This window comes from Apodemus sylvaticus, chromosome 7 (assembly GCF_947179515.1).
Source record: "Apodemus sylvaticus chromosome 7, mApoSyl1.1, whole genome shotgun sequence".
Taxonomy (NCBI): Eukaryota; Metazoa; Chordata; class Mammalia; order Rodentia; family Muridae; genus Apodemus; species Apodemus sylvaticus.
This window is the reverse complement of record NC_067478.1, coordinates 62,145,746-62,169,750: the sequence shown is the minus strand read 5'-3', so window position 1 is coordinate 62,169,750 and position 24,005 is coordinate 62,145,746. Positions and strand designations below refer to the sequence as shown.

Below are 24,005 nucleotides of genomic sequence, written 5' to 3'. Positions count from 1 at the left end.
GCTACAACCTGCCAAAGGCCCCATGAGCTTAATGGTTTAGCTTTCAAAGGCTACTAGAGCATACCAGCTCAAATTTGAGCTTGGCTCATGCCTACTTAATTTATTTGATTTTTGGTGCTAGAGATTTAACATCAGGAATGTTAAAGACACATTCTACCACTAAGCTACATCCCCAGACTTAGACCTAAAAGCTAGCTAGCTTTGAAGTTCTGATGTGGGCCTGACAGCCCAGGCATAGCTCACATGCACCTGATTCTGAATTGCTTGTCCACCACTGAGCTCCCAGCAGCACTTAAGTCCTGCCAAGAGCCAACAGGCACTCTAAATGCATTTGAGAAGCATGTAAGGACAGAAGACAGCCATGTAACAGAGCTATGACAAGGACATGGCCAGGAATAGCCAAGAAGGGCCTGGCAGCCAAGGTCTTCTAAAGTAATCAATCATCCTGCCACTCCTAGCCAGTCAAGGGGACTCCAGAGAGAGAAGCCATATGCAAGGTCAGGTAGTGTAGCTGGAGAAGATGCAGGGTGACATGGCTATAGTGCTGAGTGACACAAGGGAACAGGAAAGGAATACCTAGTCTCAGGGTCTAGGGCCTTCTAAGACTTCTTTCAAGTGCTCATATAAGGAAAAAAGGATCACAAAAATGTAGAAATACCTCAGCCGAACGTAGAGGAATTCTAGGATAGCTAAGAGCTAATGGCCTAATTACTTATTATAAAGACTAATAGCAAAATATAACTACTAAAAACCAAATACAGTTTTTAAAAATCCTTAAAATATCTTGTTTTTACATTTAAAAAGTGTATTTTCCTTCAGTTTACTATGCAGAGAGGAGAGTTTATAAGGATCAGATGAAGTTCTGGCTAAGTGGGTATATTGATAAGGACACCAATGCCTTGGACTCACGGGAATGATCAAAGTCTACCCTGGATCAGGCTCAGGGAATGGGCAAGCCTTCTCCAGGTTGGGCTCAGGGATTTGGCAAAGCCTTTCTCTGGTCTGTGTGAATGTCCAGGAAACAAGGATAGAGACGGCAGCTTCTTCATCCATATGTTTACTGCCTGAACTGCTCCCATAATGAGACCTCCTACCAAGACAAGCTAGACCCACACTTCTGTCCATCATCAACACTCTGAATGCTGTGTGTTTGTGCTGCTCTGTAAACAAGGGACACCACTCCCAGCCTTTCTGTGTGTCTATATGTCTGTCCTTTCTTCATTCCCTCATTTGCCGCATCAGGTTTCCAGGACTGAGTCGGCCATGCTGGATGCAGTGGTTCTAGGCTCACGCTTCATATCCACAGATAGGCAGTGAATACCCCTGTTTTATTTTCACCGGAAAGGTTAGTACCTCCGAAACACACTCACCATGGCTCCTCTATAGTACGCTGTTGTAATTGTTCGGAATCTTTCCTGGCCCGCCGTGTCCCTAAAATGTGAAACAAAGGTTTTAAGTCACCAGCCACATGGGTGAGAACCCCAAGTCCCAGCAGATAAAATCCTGGTCTGCCTGCAGTGCACTGTGGCAGGGGAAAGGAGATGACACATCGTGCCCTGAGAGCCAGAGGCAGCAGTAGCCACAGAAGCCTGTCAGAACTCACGAGGACTTGGGTGGAAAACTCAGACTTGTTGGTAAAAGCATCATCAGTGAGGAAATATGCATGTCCACTAGGAACTGGGATACGGGAGGAGACAGAATAGCTCTAAGTTCTTGGACTCCCACAGGCAGCGATAACCTGTCTGTAAGTGCTACATGATGGAGGCAGTTTGCTTTCTTGACTGTATGGGTAATTTCTGTACAAAGCAAACTTCTGAACGATTACATACATTCTGCTCAGCAGAGCAGAACAAAGCATGTCTCCTCTAGAACACTTTCAGAGCACAGCCTGCAGCTAATTACACAGGAACCTGGAGTCCAACATCGTTCTCCAAGTTTCTAAAGACTAAACATAAACATCTCAAAATTATACAATCTTTCAGCTATTCTTCCTTTTGAGCTGAGGGCATACTGCTAAAATATGTATTCTAGGATGGGAGTGTGGCTCAAAAGTAGGGCACTTGCCTAGCAAGGCCCTAGGTTGAGTCTCTAGCATGAATCCAGGGCTATGTGAGGGGAAGCATGTATGTGCTTCATACTGACACACTCTAAGAAATATGGGCATTTCTAATTAAATTCATAGCTTCAATCCTAAAGAAGAAGCCAAATTTCCTTGATAATTGGGGGAAGCCACTAGTCTTAAATTTGTCATTTATAGCCAGAACTAATTCACTTCCTGTGATAAACTAAATTATACAATTTAATTGCAAAGAAGAGAGAGATTTGTGGAACTATATTAAAAATCTAATATACAGAAACCCCACCAAAGGATAAAGGTTCAAGGAAATATAGCCAATTAAACAGCAAATATCTTAACATTTATATCTACTTTATAAAATGTACTTCCACACATGATGCCCCCCACTGCCCAGAGTGAAGAGGGTGATATCATCATCTCTACTCTGCAAAAGATGCAGCAGGCTCAGGAGAGCTATGGCCTCATCTCTGCCACTAAACAGCTCTCAGTCTTGAACGAGACTCAGGCAGTGCAGGTCTCAGCTGGTGGGCACCAGGATGTGACTCCCACCAAACCCAGAGCTTCTTATTCTCTTCCCTATGAGCACTGCAAATGTGAGGAACTTTTCTGTGCTCAGCAACAAGGAGGAGCAGAGAAACCAAGTACCTTTGAGTGGATTAATCATATTTTCATGACTCAAATACATTACTGATTTAGAAACAGCATACACACACACAAATATAATAAGAAAAAAAACTTTAAGGTTAAATGTGTTTCTCTGAGTTCTGTGATGGAACAAGGGGGTGTGAGTGGCATTACAGGTGACAACTTACTTCTTATGAGTGGCATCTGCAGTATAGGGCAGTCTGTGGGACTGTGCCCTTGACCTATGATAGCTGATGCTATCCCTAGGTGGACAGTGGCACAATTGAGCTAAGTTATGGAACGTCCACAAAGTATCGTTTGGAGAACTGCTTGGGGTGGGCATAGAGGGGAACCCCATATACACTTGGTATCCAAAGTGTTAGAAATGCTTTTTTCTAAATTCATGTTACTTATTTTTTCCTTATTTCTCCATTAAATAGGCCCTATTTCAATATATAAATATCAGAGCTATTGAGGACCTCCAATCTCATCAATCCAGCTCATTTATAAGCGAAAAACATCAGAGCATGAGATGGTGCGATGGTTTGGAGAAGCTTCTCCTGAAGGTCACATCTTAAAGGCTTGGTCTCTGGGGTAGTGATACTGGGAGGCAGTGGAATCTTTGGGGGGCTGGACTGAGTGGGGAGTCCCGAGGCCACTGGGAGCATGTTCTTCAAGTAGACTGCAGGGCCCTGGGCCCTTCCCCGTGCTCTGCCAAGCACTCCCTGACACTGCCATCCAGTACCTCATCAGAAACCCAAACCAATGGTCCCACCTAATCTCTCTTTTTCTTAAATTTTCTATATTCTTTGTTTATACTCCAAATGCCTTCCCCTTTCCAGGTTCCCCCCTCCCCATATGTCCCATAAGCCCTCTTCTCTCCACCCATTCCCCAATCACCCCCCTCCCATTTCTCTGTCCTGGTACTCCCCTACAATGCTAGATCACCTACTCTCTTTACAAATGCAGTGTCTCATGTGTTCTGTGTTAGGGATGGACAGAAAGCAAGCACTTTCCCCAAAGTCCTCGATTTAGAATGCTGTGGCTGGCAGCCAGGCCTGACTTTCAGCCCAGGGTCTGTGCCATTTTGCTGGGTCTGAGTCACAGCTGTGACTACAATGAAGTGGTGTATGCTTTTGAGAATCTGTTCCTTCTTGCCCAGAGCTTAGAACAGGCAGGCTCTGGACCTCCTTCCACCTCTGGTTTTCCAAAGGAAAGGTCTGAGCAACTGGATGATGTCTCTAATGTCCTGAGTCACATTTTAACCTTGCATTTCTAATTCCAGGAGAAATTCCACAAACCTTCATTTTTTGCTTTTTTTTTTTTAACTTACCATATTTGAAGTTTAATTTTCTTTCCGTCAAGTTCTATCGTTCTGATTTTAAAATCAATTCCTGCCAGAAAACAAAAAAGGATATGCTAAGTTCCTTAAATTCAATCCAAGTCTTATTAGGGAGGGAACAAAGATTTCTATTGAAAAAAAAAAAAAGCTCTCCAACGCACTGGAAAATGTGAACGCACAGAGGGTGTGAATGGCATGTTTCCCCTGAATACAGGCTGGAGAAAGGAATGCTAATCACCCTGCAAAGCATTCCCACACGTGTGAAGTGCAGGATTACAGGCCTCATTATTTGGGCACAAATGGACGACATCCTGCAGAGTTACATAACGCAGAAGGACCAAGAACATAACATATTTTCTCCTTCCTGAAATACACACACAATATTTTCAGTCCACATGCCTCAACCTTCACTACAGAAGACTGTAGAGACTATTTAAAACGGTTTTCTTCCTCTCCCTTCAACCTGCACACTTAGAAAAAAGAAAATCAGACTCCGCCCATTTGATGTCAAGGGAGGGAAAAGTCTCCTATTTTATACAGTTAGCAGGGACTCCATATACATCAATTAATGTTCTCTGAGTACTGCCTAGAGCTGAAATGGCTAGAATACTTTTTTAGCCCTGGTCACATTTTGGAATTCCAGAGAGAACAACAACTACTCCCTTGATTAGGCCTTCCTCCTCCCCAATCCTGAGACTTGACTTAGCTGGTCAGTCTGGTTAGCTGGTTAGCTGGTGTTTTCAAAGCTCCATGAGTAATTTGAAACTGAATCCAAAGTACAGCAAGCCCAAAGGGTGACAGGGAAGGGAAAGCATAACTTATCTAGGACTCTATTGCACAGGAGCACACAGTCTGTGTCTCGATAGCATGTGTCATCGGTCATCGGGAAGCAGGCTTTCTTCTTGTTTTGACTTTTGAGCCAGGGTCTCGTTAGCTAAAGCTGGTTTCAGATCACTGTGTAGCTGAAGATGACCCTGAATTGACCTTTCTGCCTCTTCCTTCCAAGTGCTGGAACTGCACACATGTACCACCACTCCACCACCCCAGTTCACACAGTGCAGGGGAACTTTCTACAAGCTAGGTGAACACTCTACCTACTGAGCTAGAGCCCCAGCCCCAGGAATAAGGAAGGGCTTCTGTAGGGATCAGAGATAAATACAACTGGGCAGCAATGCACTAAATGCCTCTCATCTGGCCACTCAGTTCTATTTAGCTGTTTTCTCATTCTTTTACCTTTTACACTGAACTCAGTTTCCAATACTTTTCAAGAACATTTATAAACTGTGTCCTATAAATGGTCTTGAACAGTAACTGCGGCATTTGGAGTGTGGAGGGGTATCACACAGCCATGTATAATACTTCTTCACAGGGAGGTGGAAAACACCCAAAAAGACTGTTTCCAGCTCCAGCTTTCAGTAATGCATATGCATAAACCCTCTGGATTTCACCCTCTTCCCTGTGTGGTACTTTTCCATGAGGGAGCCTTCTTAGCTTTCTGCATTTGGAAACACACAAAATCCCACCCAAGCTGATCTAACAATCTAGCCTCTTAATCATTCTTTTCTCTCACTAATGGCCCTGGACTGTGAGCAAATACAATCTGATACCAGTGTTCCCAGGTTACACAGCTCATGTTTCTTCCTCTATGGTCGTTGGCTTTGCAGGAGCAGTTGGAACTGTAAGCAAAACAGTTCCGTAGCATGCCTAGTACTGCTAACATCCTATGTCTGCCCCAACTTGTTTCAGGTGTAGATACCAGTTTTTATTGTCATTTGACTTTTTTAAATATCCCCAAATCCAGTATAACAATATTCCCATAAAATCCTCTTTTGACCAGGCAAGGTGACTCAATTGGTTAAAAAAAAAACAAAAAAACAAAAAACAATTGGTTAAAAAAAAAAAAAAAACCACTTGTCAACCTGATTTCAGTCCGGGATCCCACAGTGGAAGAAATAATTCCTTAAAGTTGTCCTTTGACTTCCAGACTTCCATACTGGGCATGTGGGGTGTGTGTGTGTGTGTGTAAAACACCACACATAAAGCTCAAGTGCATAATAAATTAAAATAAAAAAATCCTTCTTCCAGCTTTTATTTCTTTTTGGCCCCCACATAAAGAGCAATGCCTAACACTCAGTAGGTGACTCAATAAGTTTTTCCTACAACTAACATTCAAATTTTTAAATTATTTTTAATTATGTATATGTGTGTGGGGTGTGTGTGTGTGCAGAGGCCAGAGGTGTTGAATCCCCTGGAGCTGGAGTTACAGCACTTGAGAGGCTGAGGCAGGTGAACCTCCATGAGTTCAAGACCAGCCTGGTCCACATAATGAGTTCTAGGAGAGCCAGGGCTATATGTAGATAGACCCTGTCTCAGAAAAAACAAACAAATACAACAACAAGAAAAGAAAAAGAAAAAAGAAAGAAAGAAAACAAAAGAAAAGAAAGGAAAGAACACAAGTCCTGTGGAAGAGCGTGTGATCTTAACCGGTGAGTCAGCTCCTTCAGAGAGCCACATCAGAGAAATAAAACCCACTAGCAGGAGTGGCAAGGGGGACTAGGGGGTAAGAAGTGGGACTTCAGATTTACAAGTTCTGCTGAGTACCTCACAAAATCAGGAAGACCTCACCCATCATTCCACTAAGGTGTATGCTTCAAAATGGAAAGACAGTGAATCTGTGAAATGTGTCTGGCCACGTTAACTCCACCCAAATGTGGCTTGAGAAAGCCTCCATTCTCAGATAGTTGGGAAAAGGCATCTTGACTCGGCACGATGCTACCTTGGTGATTTGCCTTAGAAGGAATAATGGTCTCAGCCAATCCCATCAGCCAAGCTTTAGTCAAACCAGGTTCAAAATAAGACAAATGGCAAGTTGTAGTTAAATGGGCGTCTCCCTCTCTCTCTTCCCCTGATCTGTAACTTATCCAGCCATGTGGTAGCCCTGAGCACCACTGAGCCTGCCCTACTCTAGGGGCCACCAGACTCATGAGTCATCCTGGGCTCATAAACACCACTACATTTAATTTGTTTAAAGTTTGTTTTCCTTATATATGTGTGAGAACAAGTTATCTCCATAGCAGAATGTGGAGGTCAGAGGGCAACTTCCTTGTAAATGGTGGTATTTGGCATTGCTTTTAACTGCAGAGTATAGTTGACTAGCTAACATGGAAATACAATCAGGACCTTTCACTAGAAATGGGGGGATTAATATTACTGACAAGTGCACACACATGTGTGTACTCCAAACAGACAAGCATGCATGTTCTTACAGTGATGCAAAATCTCTCCCCCTAAAAAAATGAAGATATTTATAATTAGCTTGACAATAATATCAATAGAAATGTAGTAGATCAACATTCACTTTAACACTTACTTTTCTGAGACAAAACAGTAATTATCAATACAATTGTATTGGTTAGGATACTTTCAACTGCAAGTAACAGACTTCAACTCAAACTAGCATCTCTTAACTCATCCAGTGAGCCCAGGGAAGACAGGTTCAGAGACCCTCAGTCCAGCGGTTCCAGCTCTTTTCTCTGTGCCCCCTCATCTCTTTTTCTGAGAGGATCGTTTATCCTGACTGATGAGAAGAGAACAGGCCGGCTTCCTGTGCCCTCGTGACGCTCTTGTCGTCGTCGTCGTCATGACTCTTCCTTTTGTCTTTCCTTCCTTCTTCTCTCCCCTCTGAGGTATAATGTTATTGTGCACAGTGTAAAGGTTATCCTTGTATTATTCAAATGCTTATTTCTGTGCTCCCATATCTGGTTGCAATCCTTACTCTGAGAATCTCCTGTCTTGATGTTGTGTTTTTGCTCCCCAATTATTCCCTGACTGGTCAATAAAGCTGGCTGATTACCCAATAACTGAGCAGGGGAGAAGCTAGAACAGGACTTCTTCCCAGCGAGGTAAGGGGGCAGGATAGCGAGGAAGTAGGGATTCAGCTATAAGGAGAGGGTCCAGGAAAGAGCACAAGACAACAGCTGGAGCAGAGAAAGGCATAAAAGGCAAGAATCTCAGGGATTTTGGCTGGGTGGCAGCCAGAGTCGCTTGGAGGATTAAAATAAAGCAATACTGCTCAGCTAATTGTGCCTGTAACGCTGTAAATAAATATAACAGAACAGTTTCAATTATTTGGAAGCTAGCTGGGGGCAGGGGGAGACATACAGAGAGAGAGACAGAGAGAGAGAGTGAGAGAGAGAGAGAGACAAAGAGAGAAAGAAAGAGAAAGAGAGGGAGGGAGGAGATTAGAGTTCAGCCTAAAATACAGATCCTCTAGCATTTAAAAAAATATTTATTGAATGTAGGGTGTGCCAGTGGGGATCAGAGGACATCTTTTGGGAATTGGTCACACCTTCCACTGTGTGAGTCCCAGAGACTGAACTCAGGTTGACAGGTTTTGCAGTAAACACCTTTATCCATCAAACCATCTCACCAGCCTCTCTCCCTGTTTTTGAGAAAGGGTTTCTTACTGGCCTGAAATTCAAGATGAAAGCTAGGCTGGCTGGCCAGGGAGCCCCAAATTCCACCTAAAAGCACGTGGGGTGCAACATTCAGCTTTTTTTAAAACATGGGATTAGACTCGGGTCGCGACACTTGGAACTTTACAAGAAAGTTCTCTTTCCAGCTCCCCCACCCCAGTCATTTCTCAAGGACTTGTCATAGGAACATCAAGTTCTGGCGGACTAAGTCCTATTTCCTGCAGTAACCACTGCCTTGAGACTTACCAAGACCGAACTAATCTAAATTCATCCCAAGACTGTGGTCAAGGCCCATCCTTGAGTTACTGCGGCTGAGTTACTTCCCCAGTACACAGGGCTACTAAAAATAGCCCAAGAACAGAAAGCCTGTTTGGCATGAATCATATCTTTTTATAATATTCAAATATTTTTCATTAATACAATTTTATATTTGTATCCGTGTGAACTGGGCAAACCATAGCCAGAGTCGCACTGCTGTCATGTGCGTCACTCACTCCATGACTGACACCAGCTGGACTTCTCTGATGTTCACTCCACCCACTGCTGACTCAAGAACCAGAGAATACAAAGGCAGAGATGAGCAATCCAAGAATCTGACATATCCTCTGCTGAACTGTGATGGTTACAGCCAGGACAGTCCTCCAGCCCTCCGGCTTGTACTAATTCCCCAAATGACTAGCTGCAGAGAGGAGGAGCTGCCACAGATGCCCGCGTCAACAACCACAGTACCAGTCTGTGAGGTACATGGACCTGTATGCAGGCAAAACACATTTACACATGGATAAAATAAACATTTTGTAAAAGAATAAAACTGAAGAGGGCTATTGCATCTCTAAAAAGCCCAGCTTTCTGAAGGAGCTAGCAATATTTAAGGTTAAAAGGCTTATCCTATTTCAATAGACGTTTAAAGAGCAGCAGCTTTTGGCAATGAATAATATAATAATCTGTGTTCAGAATGGTAGCTCTGTGTCACCCTGACTCATGAGCACCATGACCCACCCATGGCGATGCAGAGCTCACGCAGCTGGCAACCTAAACCAGCATCTACCTTGGGAGACCAGACTCCACAGTAGAGGCTGCACTGTTTAGATATACCTAATGCAACTTTTCTTTTTGATAGTTTTAAAACAGACTTGGCTTCCTCATTAGTATTTATTTATTCCAACAACACAGGAAACAAACTGTAAGAAAACATTCCCGCCAGACAGTGGTGGCGCACACCTTTAATTTCAGCACTTGGGAGGCAGAGGCAGGTGGATTTCTGAGTTCAAGGACAGCCTGATCTACAGAGTGAGTTCCAGGACAGCCAGGGCTACACAGAGAAACCCTGACTTGAAAAACAAAAAACAAAAAAACATTCCCAAGGGACTCATTTTGACAATTTTTTTCCTGCATGATTCTTATGGAAATGGAAGCTCATAATTGATTCCTGTTATTCACTATAAAAAGGCAGGAGAGGAAACAGAAGCACAGAAGCACAGGCGTGAAAAAAACCCTGGAGATTACAGGTTGGTTCTTGTGGCCAAGAAAATGGACCCAAATAAATGTGGGAATTTCATTAGTCATAAAAGCCCACATATGATGTATTAAAAATTAAATTTTTGCATTTTAAGATCACAACTGCAGCCGGACGTGATGCTGCACATCTTAAATCCCAGCACTCAGGAGGCAGAGGCAGGCAGCTCTCTGTTAGTTTGAGGCCAGTCTAGTCCACACAGTGAGTTCCTAGACAGCCAGGGCTTATGCAGAGGAACCCTGTCTCAAAAAACAAACAAACAAAACAAACAAAACAAAAAGAGGGACTGCCCCAAGAGACATGAACAGGAAGCCCAGGCCTGTGATGCCTACTCATTAAAGGGCATGGGAAAATATTGGCAACACCTGAGATGCCCACCACTAGGAGACAACACCAAGAATACACTCTTGTTATTCAAAGAGTGACTGCACTGAAGCACTTAGCTATGCCACACCTGTCGAGACACCTGCCAACAGGGTTAAAAAAACATAACATTAGCTGAAAAAAATAAGTTCAGAAATAAAATCAAATTATTACTGGAATTCTTTAAAACCACTAAAAATAAAGTCTGTTTCATTAGCATCCATGTGTAAAGTAGTATCACTTATACTTACATCAATGGGTAATTAAAGTGTAAAATATGGAGAGATGGCTCAGCAGTTAAGAGTGATGGTTGCTTTTCCAGAATACTTGGGGGTTCAATTCCCAGCACGCATGCGTCAGCTCACAATTGTCTGTAACTCAAGGGGATCCAAGGCCGTCCCTGGCCACCATGAGCACTGATACAGAAGATGCACAGATACAGGTACAGGCAAAATACCATACACATAAAATAAATAAAATAAAATAAAGCATAAAATCATGCATGAGAGTGGTTGGTAACAAATTAAGGATAACTATTAGTTCTAGAAAGAAGGAGTGAGGATTCACAAGGGTTGATTCTATTTTAACTCACTAATTTTTAAAAAAGATTTATCTTTAAACTGTGTGTGTGTGTGTGTGTGTGTGTGTACACCTATACGCACATCAGTGCAGGTGCTTATGGAGGCCAGAGCTGTTGTAGTCCCCTGGGGCTGGACTTAGACAGTTGTGAACTACCTGATATGGGTGCTCAGAATTGAACTCAGATCCTCTAAAAGACCAGAATGTGCTCTTACCTGTTGAGCCATCTCTCCAGCCCTATAATTTATAATTTTTAAAATCAAATAATGGGTACATAGATATAGGAGTGTCTTCTATTAGCAATACTTTCATGTACATGTAAGATTTTTAATTTGTTTTTATTTATGTGTACATGTGTACTGCCTGTGATGGTATGTGCACATGTGTGTGAGTATTTACAGAGGCTGAAGGAGGGTGTCAGACCCCCTGGAGCTGCCGTTCCGGGCAGTTATTATCTGCCCTATGAGGATTCTGGGAACTGAGCTAGGGTCCTCTAGAAGAACAGAGAATGCTCTTAGCTGCTGAGCTGTCTCTCCAACACCTTTCATATACATTTTTTAAAAGCTTCTTTGAAAACTGGGACATACCTTTCATCCCAGCACTTAGGAGGTAGAGGCAGGCAGATCTCTGAGAATCTGCGGTCAGCCTAATCTACACAGTGAGTTCCAGGACAGCCAGGGCTACATGATGAGACCTTGTCTCAGAAAACAAAAACAAACAAATAAAACATGGTTTTATTGAAATCAAATATGGCTGGGGTGATGACTCAGAGCTGGGGTGATGGCTTGGAGCTGGGGTGATGGCTCGGAGCTGGGGTGATGGCTCGGAGCTGGGGTGATGGCTCGGAGGATAAAGTGCTTACTAGTCAAGCTCAAGGACCTCAAATTCATGTTAAAAACAAAATAAAACAAAACACTGGATGTGGCACAATGTGTCCCAAACCCCAGCACTGTGGGGTCAGGGATGCTCTGGGGTGGGTGTGGTCTTCTCAGGCCGAGCAGCCTAGCCAAAACAATAAGCTCTATGTTTGCTGAGACATATGTTTAAAAAAAAATAGCCAAAAGTGACAGAGGAAAACGCCTGACACAGACATCACACACACACACACACACACACACTAAAAGATAAATAATAAAAATTTAAAGCAAATATTAGTGGTTTGGAAAACAAATATGAAGGGAGATATCCATTCACAACATTTAGGAAAGCCAAGCCAAGTTTAGTAATGAAAGGGACTTAAAAACATTTAGCTGCAGACAAGCAGGCCTACCACCCTTGTTCAATACAGAGGGCCTGTGAGCCTATAAGTGTGCAGTGGTTCTCAATACTGTGGCCCTTTAATTCAGTTCTGTGTGTTGGAACCATAAAATTATTTTTGTTGCTACTTCATAACTGTAAATTTGCTACTGTTATGAATTGTAGTGCAAATATCTGTGTTTTCCAATGGTCTTAGGTGACCCTTAAGAAAGGATCATTTGACCACCAAAGGGGTTGAGACCTACAGGTTAAGAACTGCTGCTACAGTGAGTTATCATGCTGGGAAGGCACTCTGCGCTGGGTAGGGGAACTGGACAAGACAATGGAGTCCTGATTTTCCATTCAATGAGAGAAGGAAGAAGACCCCCACGCCTTCCTCCAGGGCTGTGCTTACATCTCTGAGGAGAAAGCATTTTCTGGAAATATCCACAGAACACTGGACTTCAAGACACCAGGAAGGTGTGATGTGGAGTGTGTGCTCATTCACAGTACTGCTTATAACACAGTTCTCAGAAACCAGTGAGGCAGCTGGAGACAGCTGGAGAGATGGGTTTCACCAGAACCTAGGAGGAAACACAGCCTATCCCAACCCACAGCTGCTGGACCTCACAGGGAAAAGGAACTTGGATGAAAAGAATTGGCCACCTTTCATCCTGCAAGTTAGAAATAATTTACCACAGAGAAGGGACAGAGTGGTAACCTCTTCTACACTGAAGTCAAAGTAGTTGATAGATATGGACAACATAAGTACCTCTGGCAAGAGAAGAGGGGCCTCCCTGGGTGAGTGAGGCAGAAAGTTGGCAGACTGTGGGAAAGACCGCTTTTAGCCTGGCCCTGGGAATGCTCTCTGGGGGCAGCAGGCCAGCTCTCCTGACCTTCAGCATGAGCTGTGACTTGATGCATTCTGTCCTGGGACACTGGGGGAAGCTGCTGCCTGAACTATGGAAATGAGGAGTGGGGAGAGGTGAGAGGCCTTCTTCAGTTTCTTTTTCCCTACCTGGTTCCTACAGAAATGGAAGGGGTTGCTGTTGTCACTCACATCTGTTTTGTGTTGTTTCATGATCTGATCTTTCAGCTGCAGGCACTAGAACTGTGGTAGGAAAGCCCATTTCCTGGATCACTCAGCCTGCCAATAAATGAAGGCAATGTAGAATTTCAAGACTAGGTTTACTCAAAGTGCTGAACCTACATGGAGTCTATGCCTTTTGATGCACTTTAAGGGGCAGAAATTTAGCATCGTGCTTTTACATTAAAAAAAGGAAAGATGAAAAAAAAGAAAAAAAAAAAAAAAAAAAAAAAAAAAGGAAAGATGTACTCCAGTTTAAAAGCACATTTGGTAGGGCTGGAGAGATGGCTCAGCAGTTAAGGGCACTGGCTGCTCTTCCTGAGTTCAATTCCCAGCAACCACATGGTGACTCACAACCATCTGTAATGGGATCTGATTCCCTCTTCTGGTGTGTCTGAAGAGAGCAACAGTGTACTCACATACATTAAACAAACAAACAAATAAATAAATAGATCTTTAAAAACAACAGACCCCAGGCTATTCGTATACGGGTTATATAGTTTGTCTATTACATTCCTGAACTATTTCAGAAATGAGGGTGGGGGAAAGCTTCTCAAATATTGAAATCTACTTTAAAGAAATCTACATATACTCTATTTTTTTATTTTACATATATGGGCACTGTCAGAAGGAGGTGTCAGATTCCCCAAAATCGTAGTTACAGAAGGCTGTAAGCCACCATGTGGATCCTGGGAGTCAGACCTAGGTCTTCTGGGATATCAGCAGCAAGTGCTCTTTGGAGGTGATGAACCATTTCCAGGCCCCTTGGTTTTAGTTTATGAATCAGGGTCTTACTATTTAGCCCAGGTTAGCCTCAAGCTCACAATCCTCCAACCCAGCCTCCCAGGTGCAAGACTACAAAGATTTTTGTTACTACAATTCAGACACAGCTCCTGACAGTTTCTAAACCCTCTGCCAGCCACACTTTGCCCATGCTTGTGTATAGTTCCAAACATGGAGAATAATGAAATTTCAGAGCTAGCTTCAAGGGGGTTACTTAAGATCTAATTAATTAAATAGGAAAAAATGAGTCATAGACTGAAGGTTTAAAGTATTTTTTTCCAAAGGAAAGAAAAAGTCTTGGAGAAAATGTATAAAAACTAGAATTATAATTAAAAATGTTACTTAGATTTTAAAGGGAGTGGGTTACAGCATTTTTTTTTGTAAATAAACATTCTATAAATTTTAAATCTATTGCTACCATAAAATCAGAACTACTTACTTTTATATACTTATAATAAAATACAATTTTTTTTCCATTTGAAAAATTTAAAGTCTAATATTTAAGAGAGAAATACTAAATGTAATTTTAGATAAGACTTCAGATGACCACTGACAACCATGTATATGTTAGCTCAGTCAAATCTACTGGAAGAGTAGATTTTTTTGAAGGTGAACTAACAATAGGTCAGGAACTAGAACTTACCCTTTACAAGAACACCTGACATGCTCAGAGACGCACTGGACCTCTCCTGTTTCTTTAGTTCTACTCTATGAAGAGGAAGCGGTAAACTAAGCCCCACTTGTGGTAGAAATAAACAGTGACACAAAATGCCATTTCCTGCTCACAAAAGCTGCCTAGCTTTGCACTATTTCAGAATTTTCTACTTATGTCTCAATTCAATGTAACTTGGCATAAGACAACTTCTTAAGACAGCTGTACCCATTAGATCTGATTGTGCTAACTAGAGATAACAAACTCAGGAGGTAACTCAAGAAACTGGGGAAGAATCCTGGTTTCCTTAGGTCACAAACATACATGACAGAATTAAAACCACTGTGCTTAAGTACTGTTTAATTTGTTTGGCAGTGCTGGGGATAGAACCTGAGCTGTGTAAATACTAAGCAAGCACTGTACCACTGAACTGTGTACCACTGAACTCTGTCCTGAACCATATGTGTGCTTTCATTTTTAGAACTTTCTTTTATGTGCATGTATGTGGAAGACTAGAAAAGCAACTGAATACTCTAAACAGGGTTAAGAGGCCATCCCTGTTGGAGCTTGAAGACAGCAGTGCTAAGAGTCATGTAGAATCTAAAGACCTGGCTTAAGAGCTTTCTGAGGAGAACAGTGTCAGCAACCAGGCTAGAGACCATTTTTGTGATATGTTGACAATGAATGTGACTGCCTTTTGCCCTTGTCCTAAGAATCTGCCTGATGCTAAAGACTAACTTTGTTGGCAGAAGAGATTTCAAGACACCCTATTATTGACTATCTTGTATCATTCTTATGCAGATCTATAGTAAAAAAAAAAAAAAAAAAGAACAAGCAGAGCAAAAAGAAATAAGTATTATACAGTTTAAGGAGAAAAAGAACATCAGGCAATGTTAGAGCCAAGTCTTATGCTCAAAAATATGAGAAGTTTATAGGGAGACCTCATGTTAAATAGAGTAAAGGCAGTATGCGCTCAGGGCAAGACCCCATTCCTAGTACCAACTCTGTCTTACTTTACTACTGCTGTGCAGAAACTCCATGACCAAAGCAACTTAAGAAAAGACAGAGTTTATTGAGGCCTTACAGTTCCAAGGGTGAGGGTACCATCACCATGGAGGGGACCCAGCAATAGGCAGGCATGCCCCTGAAGTAGGAGCTCAGAGCTTACATCCTGACCCACACGCACAAAGCATTCAAGTGCTGGGAACGGCACGGGGTTTGATGACCTCAATGCTTGCCCCAGTGACACTTCCATCCACTGAGACACTTCCTCCCAATCCTTCCCAAACAGTTCTATCAACTGGGAACTATCCAAATATTTGCACCTAATGAGAATGAAATCTATTCTCATTCACGTCCCCAAAGGCTGCATGAGTATATATGTACCACACATGTGCAGGTGCCCAGAGGCCAGAGGGCATCAGAATTATAGGTGGCTGTGAGCTGCCTGAGACAAGTGCTGGAACCAACTGTGGGTCCTCTGCAAGGGCCGTACATGGTTTTAACAACTGAGCCATATTGCCAGTGTCCAAACTTTTAAATAATGTCTATACATTAGAATTTCAAAGGTCTTTAACCCATAACGTTGAAATATAATGACATAATTAACCCTTAAAATGTTTTGGGGGAGATGAAGGGAAAGTAAACCAAATGACAACCACCTGTGTCAAGACACAGAAATAGCAAGCGAAGCATAATAATTGCTACAGCACAGGTAACACTTGCAGAAACATTCAGATATCACTGACTATACTAAATCCAATTAAGGAGGTAGCAGAATTTACCCAGCACTCAGCTCACTACTTGCGGGTGACTAAGCAATTGCAATCCTTGTGATTTCAAACCGACAGGAAGGGGCTAAAAGGATGGCTCAGTCAATAAAGTGCTTGCCCTGCAAGCACAAGATCTGAGTTCAAGCCTCAGAACCCATGCAAAAAGCTGACTGTGACAGTGCATGCTTGTGATTCCAGCGACGGGGAAGCAGAGACAGGCAGATCCCTGCCTGGTCCTACCAGCCGGCTCCAGGCCTTAAAGGCTATCTCAAGGAACAACATGGACCGCTCCTGAGCAATGACCCCAGAGTTGGCCTCTGGCCTTCATCCACACACGGCACTGGAGCAGTAGCTCAGAGCTTTTTCCTGATATGCAATCAGAAGGCAGAGAGAGCTAACTGGGAATGACACGGGCTTTTGAACCTTGTACTTGCACATACATACACTTACACCTCATACACACACATGAATATACATATATGTGCATAAGCTCACATGTATACACACACACACACACACACACAAGAAATGTGCTTTAAGTGTTAGTCTAGAAGTGACAATGAGTTTAATATTATCAAGAGAGATTTTATAGATTCTCTATGAACAGATGTTCTGTCTTTAATCTCTGTTCACAAATGGTTAAATATGAGAACTACTCTTTCTGAAAAATTAAAAGTTCAGAAGGCTCTGAGACTTCCATTTTTCTCCCCATGATTAATTCATGACCACCTCAAGAACTAAACTTCTCCAAAATGAAACCAGCTACATGTCCTCTGCTCCATCAACTGCTGCCAAGAAAGCCGCCTCTGCGGCAGGAGACCCCTGTGCTGTGAGTCACCAGACCCTTTAAACCTGGAGTTGTCCAGTCTGTACTTGACAATTCAGTTGCGATTTTTGTTTTTGTTTTTTTTTTTTTCACTTAGGGGTGAAGGGAAAACTAGTCACAAAAAAAAAGAGTAAATCCCTAATTTTATACATTATTACAATGGGCAAAAAAACAGATTGCCAAATCACTGAATTCAGAGAAAAATGAAAAGTACATTCCAACAATGTTGTGCGCTCGCGCGCGCGCGCGCGCACACACACACACACACACACACACACACACACACACAAGCTGTGAGACATAGAGTGGATATCTTAGATCTGCCCAAGTACTAGACTTTATACTATCCATTCACTTAGAAATGAGTAAAAGCTAAAAAGAAAAGCTAGAAAGTAACAGAATTAAGTCACAGTATGATACAGGGTAAGAACCAAAACCAAAAAATAGCTGAGTTCCCTCTCAGACTAAATTCTTTAAACAAGAACTATAAAAACTAAGTGTTATTCATGCCCTAGGGTTGAAACAACTTTAGCAATAACTTGATTATTTTCTAGGAAAATTCCTAGTCACTCTGTTTAGAAGAATTTCAGGTTATATAGTGCAAAATGTAAAACTTATAATTCACCTCATCCAATTAATACAAATCAACAAATTGGGAGTGGGAAGCAGGGGAGAAAGGCCTGTATCAAATTACTGGAGGCAGAAAGAGGAATCAAAAACTCCTCCTGCAAGTGCATGCAGCTTCTTCCCAACTATCTTCTCTGTAGAAACTAGAGGTTGTGAAATCAACCTAAGGGCGAACCCAGGGCTCTGATTCTAGTTAGCAAAGCCTCTGCTTCCTCAAGCCAATTGCCAGTGCTGCAGAGACTCAGTCAGATCAAGCAGCTCCACCGCCCACCACACCTCTGACAGCGGGTGGATAACTGGAACAAGTGACAGATAGCAATGTTAGAGCAAAAGGGTGGCGTATGTGACAGTGAAATAAGACAAAATTAGCAGAAATGGCACAAGCAGAATTTTATTTTTCTAATAAGAAATGGAAAACTACTACTGATTACATACTCTGACTTGGAAGCACAAATCCTGGTGACACAATAATTTAAAGCTCACAGCAGTGAGAGCCATGTTTTGAACTGGAACTGTCTCTCCCAGGCTCAGTCCAGGGCTTGTAGGTGGTACCCTGAAGGCTGTGGCCTTTAGGACGTGGGATCTGGCTAGCAGAAGCAGTTGACTAAGAAGGTCATACTCACTTGGGGTCTCTGGTTGGCCACAATGTGAGGCCCAAAAGGCTCAGGAAAGCAGTTGTGCCTTTGGTGCCATGGTTGACTGAGACCCTCTGAAACCATGAGCCAAAATAAGTCATTCTTCCTTTAAGCTGTCAAGTATCTGGTTACAACCATGTAAAAGTAATTAACACACTTTATAACTTCCAAGTGCCCAATGATGCTACCTATCTATGTAGTCAATCCTCATCTTAAGATGAATAACACATTTTTCTAACTTTACAAGCACTAAAAAATTCTGTAAAAATTTCTTTCCTGGTTTATTCTTTAAAGAAAAAAAGGAGGAGGAGGAGGAAGAAAACTGAAAGAGTTTATAATAAAGCAGCTAGATTGATAAATCTAAAATCTTTAATCTAAGTTGCATACCCAGGGGTGCGGTCTGCTCTAACCCAGCGATGGAGATGAACACACATTTTCTTTTCACTTTTTTTGTTCACCCAGCTATGTGCCTGGAGCTTTACGAACACAGAGAATGAGGAACAACTATATTTAAAATCTAAAATGTAGGCGTTGTCGACACATGCTACAGCAGATTTTGCATTTAATCCGTATTTCCGTATTTCTCTGCTGCAAGATCCCAGTATGCAAACAAGAGAAGAGTGGGAAAGGAGGAGAGATCTTGCAAAATTCTCATGAGAGACACTTTGTAAAGCAGCCTAATACTAAAATGCTTTAGAGAGTCAGTTAGTACCATACTTCATATATTTTCTTAAAAGTGACCAAAGATAGCCAGGCAGTGATGGTGTATACCTTTAATTCTAGCATTTGGGAGACAGAGGTAGGCAGATTTCTGTGACTTCAAGGTCAGCATGGTCAACAGAGTGAGTTCCAGGACAGCCAGAGCTACACAGAGAAACCCTGTCTCAAACAAACAAACAAATTGACCAAAGATACATTTCAAATTATTTTCCAGCTTTTTAAAAATAAAACCAAATTTAAATTGAGATAAAGGCCCTTCTACCTCTCCAGTAGCTAAGAAGAGGCCATGCCCAATCCTATCCAGAAATCAACGTTTACTGTGAAACTATTTACAACAGCTAACTATTATAACTAACCTAAGTATCTGTCAGTGGGGCAGAGGGCAAAGAAAGTGTGTAATATGCACACAATGGAATTTTTCCTCTGTCATAATGAAGAAGGAAGTTAGTTTGATTGCAGGAAAATGGATGCAGCTGGAAATAATCACACGAGGTAGATTAAGCCGGTCTTAGAAAGACAGATATCCTGTGCCTTCTCTCATCCATGGTCCCTAGACCTCAGAGCTCCGTAAAATCACGTGTGTACATTCAACATGAAAGCACAAGTGAAACTACTGAGGGGACAGAGGAGTCTGACAGTAGGGGAAGGGAAAGAAAAGAGGACAAGATAATATGCTCATCATATAATTTATTTTGTGCAAAATACTTTAAAAATATATAATATAAATGTTTTTTAAATGCACAGGTATTTCCACTGGCTTGTTCCCAGTCTGGGTAAGAGAATTATCCAATGTACACTGCCTCTTCCAATTCTGTCAAAACTGGCAGTTCTCTCTAGATCTTGGAGGTGGATGTTAACAATCTCCCAGTGTCTAGCAATGTCTGCTTTCTTCCGGCACACATTTCAATTACAAAATATATACTTTTTAGACATGTCGTCCCAATGCAATTAGCTGCCCCAACTGACAGGCATGAAATACAGAAATACAAGACTCATTTGGAGATCTCTAGCCCGAGATCTCGAGCTCCAGAGAGAGCCTTGATTCTCACCGTAGCTGGGGAATGACTTCCTTGGAAATAGCTTTCGGTCTCCATTCCACCCCACCCCTTGCTTCCCTCCACAGTGGCCATAAGACCTTGTGCCTCATCCAACATGGAGGACTACTTTGAAGCTGTTAAAAGTAATCTTTGAACATTATTAAGATTATACATTATAAAAGAACCAAAACATAAGGTTTACCACGTCTACAGCTATGGAAATAGGAACGCATGAAAAGTGACCATAGAGTAGTTTACATTATGGCAGTGTGTCTACATGGGAAGATTTTCAAAATCAGAAAGTTGAAATTGGTGCCCACTCTTACATTATTATTCTTGCCTTAAGTAGTAATCTTGAGAGAAATATTACATACACTGTAACTGAAACAGCACTCAATATGAATATTCTTCAGATGCTGGATTAGAGTAGCTCTAGGTGGCTACCCCTGCAAAGATTTCAACGCCAAACAGGTTGTTTACATGGGGAAATAAAGAGCTATACAAACAACCAGCTCACTCACTCTGTGTGAGAGAAGACTGCTATGTGGGGAGTCAGTTCTTTACTTGTTAGTACTTCTGTTGTTATCAAGACTCCTCAGGGAAGTGAACGGGCCAGAAGCATAGCTGGTAAGAGTGGAAATGGGAAAGAAATCGAATTAATCAGAAGTAGAAGGGTAGTAGCTATTTCCCAGGAACTATAGCAGCTGCAGGTACATACAGTCTCTATGAATTGCCCAACTGCTCCCCACTCCCTAATCCTATACTTCCAGCTTACCTGCTGCCCCCTGAAAGAGTGAGTGCAAAGGGAAGGCTAGGTGCCAGCTTCCTTCACCATCTGCATTTTGTGGCATCTGTATAGAAGGACCCAGACACGCAAGCATCGTCTGTGGATGCTATTCGTCCAGTCTATCCCTATCTGTGATTAGCTCACATAATTCCAAGTTTGCCATCCTATGATTTATCCAATTAATCTAATCATCTATGAAACAAAAGAAGACATCAGTGCAATCTTTGATAAAGTGAATTCATTGGATTTTAAAAGCTGTTTGGCTGAGGATCATATTAACTTCCATATAAAGGACAAAAGTTACTTTGGGGATTTTGGGGTTTTGTTTTTTTGTTTGTTTGTTTTTTTTTTTCTTTTTTGGAGATGGGGGCAAGGAGTTGAGTCTCAAACTCAAATTCATGTTCTTCGTACTTCAGCCTCCGGATTGCTGGAATTACAGTCATTTGCAACCACACCTGGCTTGTTTTGAATATTCTAGCTCATCTTTCTATTCATAAGATCCCATATAACAAGGGGATGTTAAACCTAAAACAAAACCAGGGAAACATATTATTTTAAAGTAAATTCATGAGTGCAGAGTATGGAGAATTCTAAGTTTTTACTTGTCTGGGAATACAGCCAGAATGATTTCATATATAAACAGTCGAGAGTGTTTGTTTGTTTGTTTGTTTGAAGGCAAAAAGAACATCACTTGAAACCGTTACCTCTGCATTTGAAAAGTTGATTTCCAATGTTAAGCTTTTTTCCTAGTTTGTGGCTGATCCAAGCTGCTTTGGCAGCATTGTAACCCGAAGCTAGTGACACAGAAAACAAACAGAACTATGTACTCACAGACACATTGTCATTTCAAGATGTCCTCAGGCAAGCCTGGGGCAGGATTTCCGTATCTGGTGGCCACAATTTTCATGCTCCTAGTTTGGCCCAGCACAGTCATTAGGGTGGGAAACACACATGACTGTGGTGCAACGATGTTAAGAAACACAGCACAATGACGTGTGGTTAGAGCTGTAAATGTCTGCAAGCAGAAAGAGCGTGAAGGAAAATGGCTCTGGCTGAGTGGGAAATAGAGGAGAGCACCATCATAGGATGGCAGGAATTCTGAGGGTGACAGAAGAAAGCAAACGAAGAGGAAAACAAAACAAAACAAAACAAAACCCTATACATTCTGGAAAGCTGATAATTAATCTACTTTGGTTAAGCAATATACATTTACTGGCCTCCAGGCTAAAGGCTGAAGCAGACATTCAGAGACTGAGACTGAAGTTGAGAAGTGGCCGACTTAGCCCTGTTCAGAGTCTGCAGCCTCTGTGGGAAGTGATCTCAGCACACCAGACAGGAACACACCAAGGCTGCTTCATAGGATGCAGACAGGAAAGCTTTGCTGATGCAAATATAAAAGTCACGTTTTCGTGACTAATGAAAGAGCAAATGTCAAAGTTTTGCTTTGCAGAGACTGGGGCACCTGCAGAAGCCTGATTCTGAGGCAGGCACTGCGCATACCGCAAAGAAGAGTACTGGGTTCTGAGCAGCTCCAGGCTAGCACCAGACTGTCATCATGTGCAAAGCCTGCTCCAGAAGCAGGAACTAAGTAACACAGTTGTCAAACTGCCTGCTCTAACACTGCTCCACAAGCTACTGCATGACTATTTCCCAAAGCTAGGAATAAACAAGTATCACTTGCCTATCAAAAATGGAAAATATAACAAGGGAAAAGTTTTCTTCTTATTTATAAACAAATTTTCTTTTCTTTTTTTTTTTTCTTTTTGATTTGGTTTTTTCGAGACAGGGTTTCTCTGTATAGCCCTGGCTGTCCTGGAACTCACTCTGTAGACCAGGCTGCCTCGAACTCAGAAATCTGCCTGCCTCTGCCTCCCAGAGTGCTGGGATTACAGGTGTGCGCCACCATCGCCCGGCTATTTATAAACAAATTTAAGGCAATATAGTATTCATTGTACTATCCCCTTCATGTTGCCTCTTAGCAGCCCAGTAGATGAACTACATTCTGGGTCAAGTTTGATACTCTCACTAAATACACTAAGGATTTTGCTGATTAGCTGAAATTGAATATTATCAAACATATACAATGATAATATTAGCCAGATATGGCGGGCATGCCTGTAATCTCTAGAATTCAGGAGGCTGAAGCAAGAGGACAATGAGTTTGAGGTTAGCCTGGACTACACAGTAATTCCCTGCTCTCAAAAAATCCAGAAGAAAAAGAAAGAATAACGTTTAAAAACAAACAACAGAAACCTATTAATTTTGATTTATAGTAAGTCAGCCTACAGATAATATTGAACTCCTGACTCCTCCTGACTCCAAAATCCCTCGTCTGATGAGCATAGTGACATAAAAGATGTGTCTGCATTTATCACTGGTCATCCTCATCCCGCGACTCCAACAGGTCAGCAGCTTGCACATGATGCCATAGCAGCCTTTACTCATGAGGGATGCATTGCAAGCCCAATGGACGCCTGACACTGACAGTATAAAACCCTGTCTACGCACAGCCCCTGACCATCAGAGTGTGAGACGTGTGTACAAGTGGTATTTTGAATTCTGATCTTTTCGTGTCTTTTTTTTTTTTTTTTTGGAATGCTTCCCCTTTTTTGATACCTGTCAGCAGCAGCACACCCAGTAACAAGATGCAGCTCGCTGTCAGTCACACTGCTGTGAGGATGAGTAGCTAATACTCCCAGTATTCCATGCCACTGATGGCTTTAGATACAGACATGCAATAAACCACAGAAGACAGTCCACCTTCACTGTGATGCAGACGTGTATGTCACACAATGGCCTGTTTACCCGCCAGGCCATGTAACTCTAAAGAGGCCCCTGCTCACTCCTGAGCATATACTGTCCTTTCC

General features: G+C 42.2%; 1 protein-coding gene across 1 annotated transcript in view; it reads right to left on the bottom strand.

The window, feature by feature from the left end:
* Positions 1-24,005, bottom strand: part of Rab8b (RAB8B, member RAS oncogene family) — a 72,905-nt gene that overhangs the window by 14,281 nt on the left and 34,619 nt on the right. The window contains exons 2-3 of the mRNA XM_052187955.1: positions 4,035-4,095; positions 1,371-1,431 (exon numbers count right to left, since the gene is read on the bottom strand). Coding sequence (XP_052043915.1) covers positions 1,371-1,431; positions 4,035-4,095 — 122 coding nt within the window. The remainder of the gene's footprint in view (positions 1-1,370; positions 1,432-4,034; positions 4,096-24,005) is intronic.